At 55.1% G+C, this 18,834-nt stretch overlaps 2 protein-coding genes across 5 annotated transcripts; both read left to right on the top strand.

Moving 5' to 3' along the window:
- The first annotated feature begins 387 nt into the window (after positions 1–387).
- Positions 388–12,914, top strand: EDC4 (enhancer of mRNA decapping 4). Of its 4 annotated transcripts, none has more exons than XM_035024947.1 (29): positions 388–1,876; positions 4,408–4,564; positions 4,898–5,009; positions 5,305–5,404; positions 5,671–5,860; positions 5,941–6,088; positions 6,175–6,279; positions 6,608–6,717; positions 6,807–6,890; positions 6,984–7,079; positions 7,169–7,271; positions 7,390–7,570; positions 7,663–7,735; positions 7,843–7,934; positions 8,013–8,200; positions 8,293–8,402; positions 8,494–8,647; positions 8,946–9,379; positions 9,464–9,568; positions 9,654–9,806; positions 9,896–9,932; positions 10,067–10,244; positions 10,359–10,514; positions 10,620–10,735; positions 10,834–10,999; positions 11,087–11,273; positions 11,372–11,591; positions 11,981–12,144; positions 12,380–12,914. In XM_035024947.1, exons 1-29 carry the CDS (start codon positions 1,402–1,404, stop codon positions 12,570–12,572), a joined length of 4,587 nt encoding a protein of 1,528 aa, XP_034880838.1. In that variant the 5' UTR covers positions 388–1,401; the 3' UTR covers positions 12,573–12,914. The 4 variants fall into 4 exon arrangements, with proteins under 4 accessions (XP_034880838.1, XP_034880837.1, XP_034880836.1 ...); XM_035024946.1 differs by having other exon boundaries at positions 8,491–8,647; positions 12,380–12,863; XM_035024945.1 differs by having other exon boundaries at positions 8,001–8,200; positions 12,380–12,863.
- Positions 12,915–13,313: 399 nt separating this feature from the next.
- NRN1L (neuritin 1 like) lies at positions 13,314–14,731 on the top strand. The gene is made up of 3 exons (XM_035024518.1): positions 13,314–13,404; positions 14,184–14,316; positions 14,446–14,731. Exons 1-3 carry the CDS (start codon positions 13,314–13,316, stop codon positions 14,729–14,731), a joined length of 510 nt encoding a protein of 169 aa, XP_034880409.1.
- Positions 14,732–18,834: the final 4,103 nt, after the last annotated feature.

The raw sequence follows: 18,834 nt of genomic DNA, 5'->3' as shown, positions 1-18,834 counted from the left end.
ACTCCCAGCTAGCTTCTCTCAGAAGCCCTGTAGGGCATAGTATTCCCCACCTCAGTCCCCCTGGTCTTGGAAAACTGAGCTGCAGGCAGAGCTCAGGTCCGGCCCAAAGCTTCCTTTGCACTGAAGCCTCTGCAGTCAGTTCTGATGACTCCTACATTGGGTAGGATCAGGACTCTGGTAATAGAGATGATCTAGAATCCCACTGAAAGTGACTCATCAGGTTCAGGTGCTCTGGACTGAGGCCTCAGCAAAACTACCCTGTATAAAATGAGCAAAGGTTTGAGGAGAGGGTCCTGTTCTACCCCCCAGAACGGTCAGGATCACATCCAGGGTACCCCACAAACCCCAAGCCAAGCAGAGGGCAACTCAGATTTTGTCCCACCTGCTTTGGATATCATTGCCCGGAGGTGAATGCCCAGAACGCCCAGCCTCCATTGCCCACAGAGCCAGGCCCAGTTGGGTTGGAGTATAGACTTAGAGTTACAAAAGTAGGCAATCGGAGTCTGAGTTTGAGGGATTTGTGCTCTGGGATTTCTCACCCCTCAGACATCTGCAAGGCATCTCTAAGCCTCCTGCTGTTTCCTCACCACACACACACACCTTCACATTGTTTTCAAGTCCCAGGAAATCTTAACTGTTGGGGCAGTTTCTGCTTCTCACTTTGGGGGAGAGAGGCCTTGCCCATTGCAGAACTAGCCCTTTAGCCCTGAGACCTCTGGTGGTATAAACCTGGTGGCAAGATAGCAACCAGAAGCTAGAACCAAACCCAGGTCTTGGGCTGGTGCCTGTTAGGGGTTTCAGGATTGGTGAGGGCACCACAGTTATGCCTGACCTGCACTCCCCCTTCCTTCCTGCACTATGGATGGAGGAGGCCAAGGACTCCTCAGACCCCCATAAGTTGTCGGGCTACACTGAGCACAGGACTGGATGATGTGCTGTTTTTAGAAGGCCACAAATTCAGGAGATTTCAGTGGGACTGATTTAGGATGCTGTGTGTTTGGGGAGTGGGGGTTGGGAGAGAGGTAGGTGCCTGCTGCCTCTTACACCACCCTGTATAAAATCTGCAATACAGCTTCTTCCATGTACCTGTGCCTGAAATTTCTGCAATAAAGAGGTGTTTGTAAACTCTGGTTTCTTTCTTCCTGCCTGAGGGTGTCAGGCCTGGGTGGGCAGGGGATGCTGGGGGACATTAACAATGTGATGTTCATGGTTTGACCATCTCCCCTTGCAATTCCTCGGCTTATGATTCCCCTGAGACCTTGGGTTGCCCTGCCCCATTTCCCCAAAGGGAAACCTAGGCTCGTACCAATTCAGCTTCTTCCTTGGTAGGGTCTTAGGGACTGTAACCTGGGCGGCTGAGTTGATCCAGTTCCAGGCCCATCATGAGCCCATGTTCTGGGAATGGACATAGACTGGGCAGGATATCCTGAGCCGAATAGGGGTTTGGGCGGTCCAGTACGTGGACATTTGCTCTACCTCAGCCCTGAGGAACGCCCGTTGACCAAGGGGTCCAGGAGCAGCGAAGCTCCCGCCCCCCCCAGCCCGGAACCTTTCTTCTCCACCCCGCGCAGGTTCCGGGAGCCGGCGCTCCGGCGGGCCGGAAGTGGAGGCGGTTGGTGGGGCCGGTGGGGTACACGGACGCGGCGCGGGCGGCGGTTTGCTGGCCGCGGGTGGACGGAGTCGAGTGACCGGTGTCCTGGTGTCTGGTCCCGGCAGGGCTGTGCGCGGCTGCACCGTGCGCGTCGGCAGCGAAACGAACGCGGCGCGGACGAGGCGCCCGCGGCTGGGCCCATGGCCTCCTCCTGCACGAGCATCGACATCGAGGACGCCACGCAGCACCTGCGGGACATCCTCAAGCTGGACCGGCCCGCGGGGGGTGAGCCGGGACAGCGGGGGTGGGCCTTTGGCGAGCGGGCAGAAGGGCGGCGCGGACCTCAGGGTCCGCAGGTCCCTCAGGACCCATACCGCATCTTCCTGGCTGATGAGGTAAGACGAGGGTTGGAGCAGTAAATTCCTGAGCGTGCCCCACAAGGGTGCAGATCCCTTCTCATCTCGGTGCCGGGCCGTTGTGCCTCGTCCTTCAGCGTCTCTGCTGAAGGTGAGGTTCCTTCTTTCAATCCGCAGGGGCCCCTTCGTGTCCTGGCTCCAAGGTCTGAAGTGTTCCTGGGACTAGCTCAGGTTCCCCATCCTTATGCCATATAGTTCAGAGGCCTGGTCTGGGCCCTGTATGCCGAGTTCTGGGTCTAGACCTAAGCACTGTGCTGAGGAGCCACTGGTCACCCTCTGCAACTTGCCCTTCACTCTGGAATACAGACTCCAGGCCTGCTGTTCTAAAATTGATTTTCAGGAGGCAGGTGACCACCCCCGTTTTATGTCCTTTCTGGGATTAAAGCAAATCACAGACTGCACGGCCCTGATTGGATTAGGCTACAAACATCTGCAAGCACTAGTTTATATTTCCATTCATTTAGACTTTACATGGGCTTGCAGTGATACCTCAGAGCTGCTCCTGCCCTCAAAGAGCCCCCAGGACATAGAGAACTAATGAGGTTGTAATATAATGCTGTTGTCAATGAAAAAAAAAAAAAAAAGGAGTAATTTGGTACTGTGATGGAAACAGGGTACTGAGGTTGGGGCTGGAGAGTGCCTGAGAACAGATTTGAGAGAGAAGACAATGTTCAGGCTAGGTGTTAATAATATGAACAGGTGATTTGGTGTCAGGAATGGCACTCTGCAAAGAAGAAATAGCATGTGTGAAGGCACCAGTTTCCTGACAGGTCTGGGGACCTGTGAAAAGTTGTAGTGGTTGAAAGACCAGCTGGTGATGGTGGTGTGGGGTATGCAGTGGCCACAGCTGAGAATTGGTGTTTCTTCAAACCCTGTTCTTAAACTTGCTGGGAGGCCCAAACTAGCTGCTTTTGAAAGCAGGCACTGGTGCTCACACTGGGTGGGTTTAGCTACCCCTTGCCACCTGGGGAAAATCCATCTGCTGCCTGAAACCACTGAGCACTTTGCCCCACACCTGGAGTCTGTGCTCCCTTTACTTGTGAGCTTGGCTTAGACCGCTCATGCTCATCAGCTCTGTGAAGACTAGAATGCTCAAAGGTTTGGTAGAGTCTGGCATGGCCAATATTTTGCAGATTGTTTGTCCTCGTGGTAGCCTGCCTGGGAGGGAGAGTGGCCAGCTTACCCCTGAGCAGCTAAAGTGTCTCTGATCCAAGTGAAGTGGCCTGGAGGTTTTCCACTTAATTCCTTATATGTTGATTGGTACTTAATTGCCCCACTTGCCAAATAGCTCTTTTTTGTCTCCTCTGGAGGCACTGGAGGACCATGTCAGATGCCAAACTATTTTATGACTAGAAACTTGCCATGTTTTTCAGTGTGGAGCACTAGTCTCCTTGTCACCTGGGAGTTTTAGGGTGGTATCCGAGCCTATGAGGGTGCTTGAAATAGCCAACGGCAAGCAACTGAAATGCTGCCTTTCCTGACTACACACCTTATCCTAGAGTTTCTCTCCATTGTCCAGCTCCTTCGTGTCCATTCTTTCTGAGGTTACCTGCCCAAGGTGGCTTCTTCTGAGCCATTTCTTTGAGGGGCTTGTTTCTTTCTTTCTTACTCCTACATCATATCAGTGTACTTTCATGCCTTGGGAGCCCATCTTCCCTTCTCTACCATCTGCCACTGTCTTGGTCTAGGACCTGGTATCTCTTACCTGGATTCTTAACTATTCTACATGCTGCTTTAGAGCAGTCATTCTTCTGGCCATAGCAGACCAGGTCACCTTCCCGTTTAAAACTCTGTGTGGCTCTCAATGCCACAGGGAGAATTTAAGCACCCAAGCTTCATATCTGAGACCTCTGTGGCTTGTCTTTCCTGCATCTTTCCTATGTTTGTGTGTTCCAGCCACACTGGGTCTGATGGACTTCCTTTTATGAAGTCTGTCCTGACCCTTCCCATGCTTTCCCTCAAGTACAGAGTCCCTCTGTGCTAATCTGGGCCTAAATATTAATTGGCTTCACAGGGTTCTTGATGGCTTTACTCCAAAAACATGCATGTCTTTGGTCCTTGCAGACATTGTGTCAACCATCAGTGTTTATGGAACAAAAGATGAACCAAGGGTACTCCTCCCCACTGACATGGCTCCCTGTTTTGTTTTGTTTTTTAAGATTTTATTTATTTATTTGACAGAGAGAGCACAAGCAGGGGGAACCACAGAGGGAGAGGGAGAAGCAGGCTCCCCACTGAGCAGGGGACCCTGGGATCCTGACCTGAGCCAAAGGCAGACGCTTAACTGACTGACCCCCCAGGTGTCCCGAGGACCTCATGGTTCTTAAATGAAGGTCTGCAGGAGGAGAGGCCAGTGGGCAGGTGGAACAACCTCAACAGAGTGGACCTTTCTGTCCCCAGGTCCCAGTGCAGAGAGCCAGCGGCCATCTAATGCCTACAATGGGGATCTTAATGGGCTTCTTGTCCCAGACCCCCTCTGCTCAGGTGATGGTACTTCAGCAAACAAGCCTGGTCTCCGGGCCATGCCACCTATTAACCTTCAGGAAAAGCAGGTCATGTGAGTGTCTGGGAAATGGCAATGGTGGTGTTGGGGTCCTTGGGGTGGTGTACTTAACCACATTATATTTGTACTAGGATGAGGGGCAAGGACAAGCTCAAGAGCTTGGGCTGGATCTGAAGTTTGGGCTTCCATTTTAGCATGGAAATAGGCCCATTACTAAGGAGGGAGGTGAGCAAAGGGAGCTGTGGGTATGGGGACCAGTGGACCAGGCAGAGTTGAGCATCTGGACTTGACACCTTCACCAGAGTGGTTGTATTCTCTCCCCCTTCCAACCCTGCCCATTGAGACTTTGCGGGAACAGGAGTCAAGCTTGTGCACCCCTCCCCCTAGCTGCCTCACAGGAGATGACAGCTCTACATGCATCGGGATTTTGGCCAAGGAGGTGGAGATTGTGGCTAGCAGTGACTCTAGCATCTCAAGCAAAGCACGGGGCAGCAACAAGGTGGGCACCATGACGTTGTGGCACGTATGGCGGATGTGGGCACATTAAGCCTCTCCCTCCCCTCCCATGCTGCTAGTTACTGTGATGATCACCTTGACAGGTAGTGTGCCTCAGTCTCAGGAAGCCAGCGTTAGCGGCCAAATCTCTGTGGGAATCTGGCCCCAAGAGTTGTGAATAGGTGGCTGGGCTCACACATGTGTCTCTCGTATCCCCAGGGATGCTGGAGATTAACTAGGCCCTGATAAATCTACCCTAGCCCTCAGCTTCTATGACCTTCTTCATCCTTTGTTCTCAGGTGAAAATCCAGCCTGTGGCCAAGTATGACTGGGAACAGAAATATTACTATGGCAACCTGATAGCTGTGTCCAACTCCTTCTTGGCCTATGCCATTCGGGGTGAGTAGGGGCAGGAGGGAGGAGGGAGGTGTTCTGCTAGAAGCCCCAGAGATGCAGATCCAGTGTCAGACCACTCAGCCCACTCAGCTCTTAGGGTACAATAGAAGGCTTGTCTATCCTGCCTCCACCTCTGACAGGCTTTGGGGAGCTGAGGGGAAAACTGAGCTTGAGACTGGTAGTGGCAAAGAGGCAGGCAAGGGCAGGGCTTCTCTGCTGCTGCCCGGGCCTGGATACTTCCTCAGGACCTCCCGCTCTTCTGATTCCAGCTGCCAACAACGGCTCGGCGATGGTGCGGGTGATCAGTGTCAGCACTTCAGAGCGGACCCTGCTCAAGGGCTTCACAGGCAGTGTGGCTGATCTGGCCTTTGCACACCTCAATTCCTCACAGCTGGCCTGCCTGGATGAGGCAGGCAACCTGTTCGTGTGGCGCTTGGCTCTGGTTAATGGCAAAATTCAGTATCCTTTCTCTGGGGCGGGGTGGGGGCTACCAGACAAACCTCATCATCCACCTGTTTAGTCCTTAACACCGTGCTCAGAGAAGAGATCTTGGTCCACATCCAGCAGCCAGAGGGCACAGCACTGAACCACTTCCGCAGGATCATCTGGTGCCCCTTCATCCCAGAGGAGAGTGAGGACTGCTGTGAGGAGGGCAGCCCCACGGTGGCCCTGTTGCACGAGGACCGGGTGAGGGAACCAGGCATGGGGGGAGAGAAGGGTTCAGAGAAGCCATGGTGTGGGCAGGGGCTGAACACTCACCTTGTACCCTCCAGGCTGAGGTGTGGGATCTGGACATGCTCCGCGCCAACCACAGCACCTGGCCTGTGCGTGTCAGCCAAATCAAGCAAGGCTTCATCGTGGTAAAAGGCCACAGCACTGTAAGCCTGCCACTGACTGCCCCCCTGCCCTCCCCTGTTTCTTTATGCCCCTCATCTCTTCCTTGAACCTTCAGCTGCGCAGGCAGCTTTACTGGCACTCTGCCCATGGGAACTCTGAACACAAAGTGACCCTTACCTAGAGAGTGCACACCTAACCTGCTGAACCCTGTGAGGCTGGTCTTCTCTACAGCCCCTCATTTAGTGAGGCTTTGATACAGACATACACATCCACTGTGGGTCAGCTCAGCTCACTGCCATCCTCACCGGAGAAGGGCTTGCTCCCACCACTAGTCAGGTGGCAAAGCAAGGCTCTTTGGGTTCTTCCCAGTGCCTGAGTGAAGGGGCCCTCTCACCTGATGGGACTGTCCTGGCTACTGCAAGCCATGATGGCTTTGTCAAGTTCTGGCAGATCTACATTGAGGGGCAGGATGAGCCAAGGTAAGGCAGGGCCTGAGGGACCAAGACCTCCCCCGCCCCCCGGTGAGGACAAGATCATCCACTCATGTCCCTTGTCTGCCTCCTTGCAGGTGTCTGCATGAATGGAAACCTCATGATGGGCGGTCCCTTTCCTGCCTCCTGTTCTGTGACAACCACAAGAAACAGGACCCTGAGTGAGTGAGTGGGCAGGCAGGCGGGTAGAGGGCTGGACCTTGGTTCTCCAGTAGGGGGCCCAGCCAGCTATTCGATGCCTTGCTGCTTTGCAGAGTCCCTTTCTGGAGGTTCCTCATCACTGGTGCTGACCAGAATCGGGAGCTCAAGATGTGGTGCACGGTGTCCTGGACCTGCCTCCAGACCATTCGGTAAGCAGAGGCTGAGCAGGGGCAGCAGGGTGACAGATTGGGCTCTTTCCACTTTCTGTCTCATTAATCCTGCCTCCCCGGCCCCACAGCTTCTCCCCAGATATCTTCAGCTCAGTGAGTGTACCCCCCAGCCTCAAGGTTTGTCTGGACCTCTCAGCAGAATACCTTATTCTCAGCGACGTGCAACGGAAGGTAGGCTCTCGTGGGGACAGCCTGGGCAGAGCTGGTATCGTCAGGGAGGCAGGGGTGTTGGGCACAGCCCCAGCACTCCCAGCCTCTGAGCCCAGCTGTGAGTGTACTGTGTGTGCAGGTCCTCTATGTGATGGAACTGCTGCAGAACCAGGAGGAAGGCCGTGCCTGCTTCAGCTCAATCTCTGAGTTCCTGCTCACCCATCCTGTGCTGAGCTTCGGTATCCAGGTTGTGAGTCGCTGCCGACTGCGGCACACTGAGGTTCTGCCTGCCGAGGAGGAGAATGACAGCCTAGGGGCTGGTGAGCTGCTCAGGGTCAGGGAACATGTTTGTCTGTAGCGAAGTGTGGAGGCATAGAGGGCCAGGGCTTAATTGCCCGCGCTGTCTTCGTAGATGGGACCCACGGAGCTGGTGCCATGGAGTCTGCAGCCGGTGTGCTCATCAAACTCTTTTGTGTGCATACTAAGTGAGTGTGTTGGGGAATCTGACCTGTGCCCTGTCTGTGCCCCTCCCCACCCTACTGATGTTGGCCTCTTTGAGCTCTCTCCCATGCTCACCCTTCTCTGCCTGTAGGGCCTTGCAGGATGTGCAGATCCGTTTCCAGCCGCAGTTGAACCCTGATGTGGTGGCCCCGCTCCCCACCCACACTGCCCATGAGGACTTCAGTGAGTGAGGTGTAAGAGGGAGGCAGGTTAGACTGACCAGGGTCTGAGATCTGACTCAAGTGGCAGCTTTCCCCACAGCATTTGGAGAGTCTCGACCTGAACTGGGCTCTGACGGCCTGGGGTCATCTACCCAAGGCTCCCAGCCCGACCCCCGGCGCATAGTGGAGCTGCCTGCGCCCGCTGACTTCCTCAGTCTGAGCAGTGAGACCAAGCCCAAGCTGATGACACCTGACGCCTTCATGACACCTAGCGCCTCCCTGCAGCAGGTGTGCTGGGGGAGGGGTGTGGGGCGCAGGGCAGGGGGCCCCTGGACCACCCCACGTGCAGGCCACAGCCTTACTCTCCTGCATCTCCCCAGATCACTGCGTCCCCCAGCAGCTCCAGCTCCAGCTCCAGCCCCAGCTCCTCCTCTCTTACAGCCGTGTCTGCCATGAGCAGCGCCTCCGCTGTGGAGCCGTCCTTGCCCAGGTGAAGCGACGGTCAGAGTTGGGGGATGGCGGGGGCTGGTGCCAGGTGATGCCAAGCTCTGGCTGCTACACCTCCGCCTTCCTGCCAGCAGGCCGCCTGAGGAGCTGACCTTGAGCCCCAAGCTGCAACTGGATGGCAGTCTGGCGCTGAGCAGCAGCAGTGGCCTGCAAGCAAGCCCACGCAGCCTCTTGCCCAGCCTGCTCCCAGGGCCAGCTGACAAACTGACTCCCAAAGCACCTGGGCAGGTGTGTGTGTGGGTGTGTATGAAGTGCAGGGTGGCAGGTATGTGGTAGTGGGAAGCTTGGTGGCACTTTCCTCCCACAGCACCTGAGGTCGTTCCCTGAGGTCATCCCAGCCTCCCCTGTTCCCTGGAGGGCAGCTTTTCAGCCTGTATCCATCCCCACCTCCTCTCCTCCTGGGCTGTGGGAGTTTTGACCTGAATCCCCCTTCTCCACTGTCCCGTCGCTGCAGACGTCAGGCCTCTTCTGTGTGCCCCCCACCCCCACACCCCACCACCTAAGCCCCATCTTTGCTCCGCCTCAGGTGCCTACTGCTGCCTCTGCACTGTCCCTGGAGCTACAGGAAGTGGAGCCCTTGGGGCTACCCCAGGCTTCTCCCAGCCGCACCCGCTCCCCTGATGTTATCTCCTCAGCTTCCACTGCCCTGTCCCAGGACATCCCTGAGATCGCCTCTGAGGCCCTGTCCCGTGGTTTTGTCTCCTCTGCTCCTGAGGGTCTTGAGCCAGACAGTATGGCCTCAGCTGCCTCAGCGCTACACCTGCTGTCCCCACGGCCCCGGCCGGGGCCCGAGCTTGGCTCCCAGCTTGGCCTGGATGGAGGCCCTGGGGATGGGGATCGGCACAGTACCCCTTCCCTTTTGGAGGCAGCATTGACCCAGGAGGCCACAGCCCCTGACAGTCAGGTCTGGCCTACGGCACCAGACATTACTCGTGAGACCTGCAGCAGCCTAGCAGAGAGGTGAGGAACCTGGGAGGGGAACGTGTGCTGGTGGGAGGGGTTCCAGATAGAGTCATGCGCTGTTGAGTTGGCCTGTTCCTTCAGTCCCAGGAATGGCCTGCAGGAGAAGCACAAGAGCCTGGCCTTCCACCGCCCACCTTATCACCTGCTGCAGCAGCATGACAGCCAGGACGCCAGTGCTGAGCAAAGGTGGGTACCACCCTACACTGTTCCTCTCATGAGGGAGGGCCCGCAAGTGGCTCGGGGCTGATTTTTCTCCCTCCCCTTTTCACAGTGACCATGACGATGAGGTGGCTAGCCTTGCCTCCGCCGCAGGAGGCTTTGGCGCCAAAGTTCCCCCTCCACGGCTACCGGCCAAGGACTGGAAGACCAAGGGTTCTCCTCGAGCCTCACCCAAGCTTAAGAGAAAGGGCAAGAAAGATGACGGGTAGGGGGTGGGGTCCTGCGGCCCGGGAGAGGGGTGGTCCTCCGGCTGCCCTGCGTGACATGGCCTGAGGCGCTTCTTGTCCATGGCAGGGATTCGGCTGTGGGATCCCGGCTCATGGAGCACCAGGTAAGTGAAGTAACGGCCTTTCTATTTCTGAGACTTCTCCCTGTGAGGATGGGGGAGAGCTCTGGGCCATTCCCTGGTCTGGTGCGTGGGAATGTATGGGGCAGGCATCACCTGCCTGTCGGTGCTCTTGGCAGGTGGCAGAAGCTCCTGAGGACTGGCCAGCACTGATCTGGCAACAGCAGAGGGAGCTGGCAGAGCTGCGGCACAGCCAGGAAGAATTGCTGCGGCGTCTTTGCAGCCAGCTTGAAGGCCTGCAGAGCACTGTCACGGGCCACGTAGAACGCGCCCTGGAGTCACGGCATGAGCAGGAGCGTATCCTTACGGGTCATGGCCCGGCATGGCATAGGGGTGGGGACGGCAGCAGCATTCTTGGCCCAGGAAGGGATGTGGGACCTGCCCCAGGCCTATTCCTTAGCTGCAGTGCAGAGCGGCGGCTGGAGCGGGCACTAGCTGAGGGGCAGCAGCGGGGTGGGCAGCTGCAGGAGCAGCTGACCCAACAACTGTCCCAGGCACTGTCTTCGGCTGTAGCTGGGCGGCTGGAGCGCAGCCTGCGGGATGAGATCAAGAAGACGGTGCCTCCGTGTGAGCTGGGCGTGGAGACTTCTGGGTGGGCCAGGTGGGAGTGGGGCTTCCTGTCTGCCAAGCTGCCTTTTGTGGCTCCACCTATTCCTCCTGGTCCTGCCACAGGTGTCTCCAGGAGCCTGGAGCCAGTGACAGGCCAGCTGAGCAGCTCAGTGGCCACCAAGCTCACAGCCGTGGAGGGTAGCATGAAAGAGAGTATCTCCAAGCTGCTAAAGTCCAAGGTGCTGTAGGGCCCGAGATGCAGGAGGTTGGTGGTTGGTGGGCCTGGTCATGCCAACTTGGGCTTAGCCTTTCAACTCAGACCTCCCTCTACCCCCAGAACCTGACAGATGCCATTGCCCGAGCAGCTGCAGACACGTTACAGGGGCCGATGCAGGCCGCCTACCGTGAAGCCTTCCAGAGTGTGGTGCTGCCAGCCTTTGAGAAGAGCTGCCAGGCCATGTTCCAGCAGATCAATGATAGCTTCCGACTGGGCACGCAAGAGTGTGAGTGGGGTCATATGCCTCGCGGTGGGAGGGGCTGCCCCTCTCTCCCCTACCATCCCTCTCATGGCCTCTGTGGTCGCCTTCCAGACTTGCAGCAGCTGGAGAGCCACATGAAGAGCCGGAAGGCGCGAGAACAGGAGGCACGGGAGCCTGTGTTGGCCCAGTTGCGGGGCCTGGTCAGCACACTGCAGGGCGCCACTGAGCAGATGGCGGCCACCGTGTCCAGCAGCGTCCGGGCTGAGGTGCAGCACCAGCTGCACGTGGCTGTGGGCAGGTGTGTGGTATTGGGCAGGGTATTGGGCAAGGTGCCGGGTTTGGAAAGTGCCAGACCAGACTTCCTGTCTACCTCATCTCCCTCACTTCCCTTTGCAGCCTGCAGGAATCCATTTTAGCACAGGTACAGCGCATCGTTAAGGGCGAGGTGAGTGTAGCCCTCAAGGAGCAGCAGGCCACCGTGACATCTAGCATCATGCAGGCCATGCGTTCAGCTGCTGGCACGCCTGTCCCCGCTGCCCACCTCGACTGCCAGGCCCAGCAAGCCCATATCCTGCAGCTGCTGCAGCAGGGCCACCTCAATCAGGCCTTCCAGCAGGTATGCCAGGCAGTAGGTCCAGGTAGGGTCAGGCATCTCCTGACAGGGCCCACATACCATACCCTACCTGCCAAGCTCTGGGTGGTCTGGCCCCAGTACACTGTTCTTGATTCTCTTTGGCTTCAGGCCATTTCCCCTTCTTTCCCCTTTGCCTGAACCCTTTCGAAATTTCTACCTCTGCTTACCTTGCTTCATGAGCACTCCTCTTAGGAAACCTTTCCTGATCCCCCAGAGTAACAACACAGTTCTCTAGTACTGTCTCTGGGCTCCTGAGCATTCCCCCTCTGGAGCCCTCAGTACCCTCCTCTGGTCATCCTCACCCGAACCACACGGCCAGACAAGCAGGTATTCCCTTCTGACCTTAACTATAAACACTCTTCTGTCCCTAGGCCCTGACAGCTGCTGACCTGAACCTGGTGCTGTATGTGTGTGAAACTGTGGACCCAGGGCAGGTTTTTGGGCAGCCACCCTGCCCACTCTCCCAGCCTGTGCTCCTTTCCCTCATCCAGCAGCTGGCCTCTGACCTTGGTACTCGAACTGACCTCAAGCTCAGGTGAGTGGACTCGGGGATCAGGAGACAGGCTGGGGTGAAGGTGGAGGAGCAGTCCAAGCAGAGACTCCTGCCTGACTCTTGCTTCCTAATTTTTTCCACCAATCCCCTCTGTCCCCATCCATCTCCGACTTTGAGCCCCCCGCTTTGTCAGCAGTCGTTCTGGGCCTCAGTGCCACCAGGGGGCGCTCCCATCTGCTGGAGCCCACCTTTATCCTGTCCCTTTCTTCCACCACAGCTACCTGGAAGAGGCTGTGATGCACCTGGACCACAGTGACCCCATCACTCGGGACCACATGGGCTCCGTCATGGCCCAGGTGCGCCAGAAGCTCTTCCAGTTCCTGCAGGCTGAGCCACACAACTCACTTGGCAAAGTGGCCCGGCGTCTCAGCCTCATGCTGCATGGCCTTGTAACCCCTAGCCTCCCTTAGCTAAGCCTGCCTTGCCCAGGGGTGGGGAGGCACTGAAGGCCAGCAGACAGGCCTAGGGCAAAAGCAGGGTCATGTCTACTCTTTTACGTGCTCAGGCTCCCACCTCGGGGGTGTTTGAGGGGAGAGCACTGGCTGTGGTCTATAGGCTGTGGTAACCAGCAGGTTTAGGCTGGGCCCAGGGTGGGTATTGTGCCTTCTTGGGTTCTGCCATGCCTGGAGCATGACCCCTGAGATCATGACACCACTTGAGTTGAATTTTCCATGTTCCTTTTTACCTCCGATTTGGATCTTTTTGTTTTTGAAAAACATTGAGAAATTCAATTAAATGCTTTTGGAATAAAATGGAGTATGTGTGTGTTTTTGGTGTACTTTTGATAAGGACCTTTGTTCTCTCTCCCCTCTCTCTTCCCTTTGTGGAGCTCTGCCTAGGCTAACCCAGGTGCCTGGACACCCACCCTCATCTGCACAGCTGCCTTCCCAGATCCCCTCTCCATCTCTGAGACAAGGGCCCTGGGGTCAGCTCTGCAGTTGCCTGTGTCCCCAGCTCTTCTCTCTGGGGTCCCTGCCCTCCTTCCCGGTCTGGGTACTGGGGCGGGGCCGCCAGCTGGCCTTGGGCCCCGCCCCCGGCTCCCATCCAATCACAATCCCTTCTTCCGGGGGCTGGGCCGAAGGGCTGGGCTTCCAAGCTGCTTCCAAGCTGCTAGCTCCAGCACTAGGCTCCCAGCCGGGGATGATGCGGGGATGATGCACAGCTATTGCTCCTGTCAGCACCGCCAGAGACCGCCCCGACCTTCCGGTGTGCTGGGGCTGTTGCTGCTATTGCTACCACTTGGTGAGTGCGGGAGTGCTGGACCCAGCTTAGCGGCTGGGCGGCACACCCTCTTCCCGGTCTAGGTATAGGGCGTGTGAGAGCTGAGGCCCAGCCTTCCTGAACCCTGGGAACCAGGCTGGAGAGGAGGTGCGAGGGCTTCAGGGAGCGGATTATACGTGCCAGTGGCTTCAGGATGCAAAATGGGCATGAACTGACACCTAGTCAAGGGGAAAGGACCCCAAAATTCCACATTGCCCATTCTGGTAAAGGGAGACCTAGGCTCTTGTGAGACCCCCTAGACCAGCTGTGGGACCCCTGAGGCCCTCTCTTAGGGTCTGACCTGGATTCTGGCCCCACCTATCCTGCTCTACCTGGCTGAGAACACCTGTCTTTGGGGATGGGGTGGGATGGCCAAGTAAGCTTGTCCAGCCTTCAGGACAGTTAAGGGAGCCCATAGCCCTGGACCCTGCCCCTCTTCTGTGTCCTGACTCCTTCACTTGGACGATCCTCACCTGATCTGTCACCCTAGAAGCTCAGAGAAAGAGCCAACCCCTTGGGACAAGACACCTCCTTCCCCCTGCTCTCCACATATCCTGTCCGGGTTGTGCCCAGAGGGGAGCCAGTGCAGGTGGATCCCCAGACATGCCCGTTGGTTCCCGTGGGTGCCTCTGTTTCACGCCTCTGTTTCACGCTGAGTCACGTCCCCCAAGCATACCAAGGTAAACAAGCCCCCAGGGGCTTGGCCATGAAGGGGGGCGGGGCGGCTCGTCCTATCAAACATTCTCCACCCCCACCCCTAGTCCTTGCATCTCCCCTGGCAGCAGCTGCAACGGGCCGAGGGGGCTGTGACACCATATACCAGGGCTTCGCGGAGTGTCTCATCCGCTTGGGGGACGGCATGGGTCTTGGAGGCGAGCTGGAGACTGTCTGCAGGTAAGAGCAGGTGTGAAGACAGCCACCTAACTGTGGGACCCCCCACCACCCTGGGGCCTGAACCTTTCCCTTCCCATTACAAAAACCTCTTTGCCCCACCAAATTATCCTAACCCCAAGCCTTTAACAGGTCTTGGAATGACTTCCACATCTGTGCCTCCCGAGTCCTGTTGCACTGCCCAGAGGAGGCCACCGCTGTGTGGGAGTCACTACAGCAAGAAGCTCGCCGGGCCGCACACCCGGATAACTTGCATGCTCTGTGCGGCACCCCTGTGCGTATTAGGGAGCATGGCACAGGCCCTGAGACCAACCAGGAGACGCTGCAGGCAAGAGCATCTGCACCCACCCCCACCCCGACACCCCCGCTGCTGGCGGCTGCTCTGGCGCTCGCCTGCCTCCTGGGGCCTCTGGCCTAGCCAGTCTGGTGGAGTAGCAGCACCCCTGCCTCCTACCGGGGCTCTGCAGAGTGCTCTTGGCTTTCATTAAAGGTATTTATGTTTGTACTAAGCTCTTTCCTTTCTTCTGGCCAGAGCCAGCCCCGCTTGGTCGGGGCGGAGCCTCCAGAAGCTGATCCCCAGGGATGGATGGGCGGGGCCCATGGCCACCACAGGGGACTCAATCTTTCTACTTACAGACACTCATTTCCCAGGGCTGGCTGTGCAGTTTTCCATTGTGTGTAGGTTCCAGGAGCTCTGGTGGTGACCCGAAATCTTCCGGAATGCACAGCCTTCCTCTGTTCTCCTGGGCTGGCATTTCTACCTCCTGCCTGCCCCTCCTATTCTGGCCCCATGGGCATGTGAGGGGGTGAAGTGTCCCACCCCACCCCCACCCCCCTTGAGCCAGTTCACCACCATCCCCAGGTTCGTTCTGGCCTCCACGTTCCTGCCATCTCTGCTAACTACCATCTTGGCCTTCAAGACAGATTAAGTGCTTTTTCTTCTCCCTCTCCGGGGTCCTGGTCTATCTGAGGGGAACCTGTTCCAGAAGGTGGGGAGTCCATGTTGGGGTCTATATTCAAGTCCCTGAGGTGACCTGGAGCTGCAGAAACTAGGGTCCTGATGAGGGTTCCTCCGGCCTCTGCTGTACCTTGTTCTTTGAGAAGAGGTATGCACTGTGAAGTCAATAATCCCAGAAGACGTTCTGGAAGCATGGAATGAGTATGTGGTGTGTGAGGAAACCCTGTTCATCCTGGTGGAGAAGAGCAAGAATATGCATGGGCAGAATCCTGAGGGAAGGAGGAGTCCTCAGAGAGGGTGAAACCCTCTCTCAATCAGTCCTCCACCACCACCTCTAGGACCTTACCCCAAGCCACCACCCCATGACTTGTGTGGACAGTGCCATGGCCTCACTGACTTCTGCTCTCATTCCCTCTGCTTTACCCACCCCCCCTTTTTTCTAAATTTAGAACCGATTCCGATGTTAAAGCTCCTTTTCATTGTCTATGAGGCCCTGCATAAGCCAGCTCTGCCCACAGTTGATTCAGTCCACTCCTGCGACTCCCCTCTGTCTGAGCATGGAGCAGGAATCTACCTACTCAACAGTCCTTGGCATCAGGGGAGGCTTCAGGGAAGGCATGTGATGGGGGGTGATAGAGGAGGTCAGGATGTGAGACTTACAGGTGGTAGAAGAGAGATGGGGCTGAGTTGGAGAGGGCTTTACAAGAGGAGCCCAAAGGAATCAAGGTAGGAATCTAGAGCTTAGCAGGCTAGGTTTACACTAAAACCCCCCATGCTGGGGGGTACTGCCTCCAGGACAGAATCAGCCCTAACTGAACCCTTGTTTGGCTCCAGGGTGACAGGTGCCTCCAAAGACCTCCATCCTCGTGTGTAGGAGCCCTACTTCATCCATTCTTCCCAAACACCGTCCCATTCCAGTTAGCTCAGATACCTCAGTCAACTCTCTCTGCCCTACCTTTGTTCCTCTGCTTCATTCACCTGTACTTTCATCTCCACTTCTATCTCCCAACCAGTCATTTTTTTTTAAAGATCTGGGTTTATTTATTTATTTTTTAAAAGATTTTATTTATTTGACAGAGAGAGATACAGCAAGAGAGGGAACACAAGCAGGGGGAGTGGGAGAGGGAGAAGCAGGCTTCCTGCTGAGCAGGGAGCCCAATGCGGGGCTCGATGCCAGGACCCCGGGATCATGACCTGAGCCGAAGGCAGAAGCTTAATGACTGAGCCACCCAGGTGCCCCTTCCAACCAGTCATTACCCATCTTCTCACATCACCTAAAGGAGAAAGTTCAGGAGAAAATCCCTCCCAAATCTGCCCCACTTTGACCACCAGAATTTTCCAAAAGTAAAGGCCAGGCTTTTATCCCTTTGGGTCTTTTTTTTTTTTTTTTTTTAATATTTTATTTATTTATTTGACAGAGAGAGAGTGCACAAGCAGGGGGAGCAGCAGAGGGAGAGGGAGAAGCAGGCTCTGCTGAGCAGGGAGCCCAACGGACGTGGGGCTCGATCCCAGGACTCCGGTATCAGACCAGAGTGGAAGGCAGACGCTTAACTGACTGAGCTACCCAGCCCTTCCCCGCTTTGGGTCTTTGTACATTTATTCTCTGTACTCAGAATGCCCTTCCCCATATCCTCCTGGTGAACTCCTTTTCTTGCTCAGTATCACTTCCTTCCTAATCCTGACTCCAAACCTGAATCAGAAGCCTCCTACAGGTCCACACAGCTCCCCAGTTGTCTTCTCAGTACTGATAACACTGGCTTACTACTGTCTGGGTCCAGGTCAGAATTCTCCACTCTGGACTCCCCAAGCATCCTCTTTATGTCTCTAGCACACAACTTAGGGCTGGGTATAAAGAGTACACTTGTAGAAGTGTGTGGAATCAAAGACAGAAACTCTAAGCCCAACATAGAAAGTATTATAGTCAGTAAGAGCTTGGATTGAGAATGACCTCAGCATGGAGGATGTGTCATTTGGGGCAGCCCCCTTACCTAGCTTGGGCATACTTTGGGAAGGATGATGCTGGGAATCCAGACCCCGAAAGTCTTCTCACAGCCCCTCTTGGTGGATGGCCAGGAGCAGCCTGCTTCCAGGAGCAGGGGCTCAACTGCTTTGGCCAGCCATCAGGGGGATTACCATCCTCCTGCTGTGACCTACTTTACCCTGGTTTTTGCTAAGTCCCTGCTCTTCCCTGGAATTGACCGACCTGGAGTGTGTGCATGGGGGTGGGGACAGAATCTGCTTTCTGGCCAGGGGCTTAAGAGCTTTGTATCTTTTATCCCAGAACTGGAGGAGAGGGGTGGGCTGATAGCCAGACTGGGCCCTGGACACATCTGCCCAGGCCAGAGCATAATGGTGATGGTGTGTCTCACATTTACAGCTCTGTGGACATGGAATAGCTTCTTGCTCAGGGGAGAGACTGGGCGCTGAATGTCCTGAACCCAGTCCCTCTGCATCAACATACCTCTTCATCTCAGGACCCTGTGTTCTTTGCCAGAGTCCAGACCAGCATCTGCCAGTAGCAAGGGCTCAATAAATACTTGTTGGATTTGCTGAATGTCTGTAAAACTGGGGTGTTGTGTGTGTTTCTAAGCCCCACCAACCCTAGAATTCCATATTACTCTTAACCTTCACAACAACTCTGTGGGGTCAGGATTATGATCCCCATAAAACATAAGAAAAATGAGGCTTGAGGAGAAGAGTCTTGCCTAAGGTTACACAGCTGTGAAAGTGTCAGAGCTTGGGATATGATCCCAGGTTTGTTTGACCCCAAAGTCATGCCCTTAATCACTAGACTTTTGGAAGTGACCTTTTTTGGGGGGGGGGAGGTGGGGGAGCAACGATTTTTAAAGGTGTTTTTTAATTCTTAATTTTTTTAAATTTAAGTTCAATTAACCAACACACAGTACATCATTAGTTTCAGATGTAGTGTTCAACAATTCATCAGTTGCGTATAACACCCAGTGCTCATCACATCATGTGCCCTCCTAATGCCCATCACCCGGTTATTCTGCCCCACCCACCTCCCAAAGGTGTTTTTTTTAAATAAAATTTTTTATGAAACTCTGCTATGTAAAACAGACCATGATGTTTTATTACTTTTAATTTATTTTTAGGTTTAAAGTATAACATTAGCTTATAAGTCAATTAAAGATAATTTCATGTATGAAGTAAATAATATTTTAACAAATGAACCGACAGAAATGAGGTAGATGGAAGGAGGTTAGAATGCCCTTATTACCTCCGGCATCTACTTTTCCCCCCTGTAATTTGGGTTTATTGTAAAGTAATGAGATAATTCTGATCTTCTAGAGATGTCTTAATGGTAACAATTTTTTTTAATCTACTTGATTTGCAGTTTCAGAATACACTTAAATTCAATAACGAATTAAAACAAAACAAAATTAGTTTAAAACAAAAAACCGTTACTCCGATGTTAGCCCAAGACTCACTTCACCTTCACTGATCCTCAAGTTAACCATTTGCAACTCCACTGTGATGCAGGCCAAATTTAACACTTCTGAGGGCCTCAATTATTTTAATTGCAGTAAAAAAAAGTGATTTGC

The sequence above is a fragment of the Mirounga leonina genome, unplaced genomic scaffold (assembly GCF_011800145.1).
Source record: "Mirounga leonina isolate KUSES-001 unplaced genomic scaffold, KU_Mleo_1.0 Mir_180, whole genome shotgun sequence".
Taxonomy (NCBI): domain Eukaryota; kingdom Metazoa; phylum Chordata; class Mammalia; order Carnivora; family Phocidae; genus Mirounga; species Mirounga leonina.
This window is presented reverse-complemented; position numbering and strand designations above follow the sequence as displayed.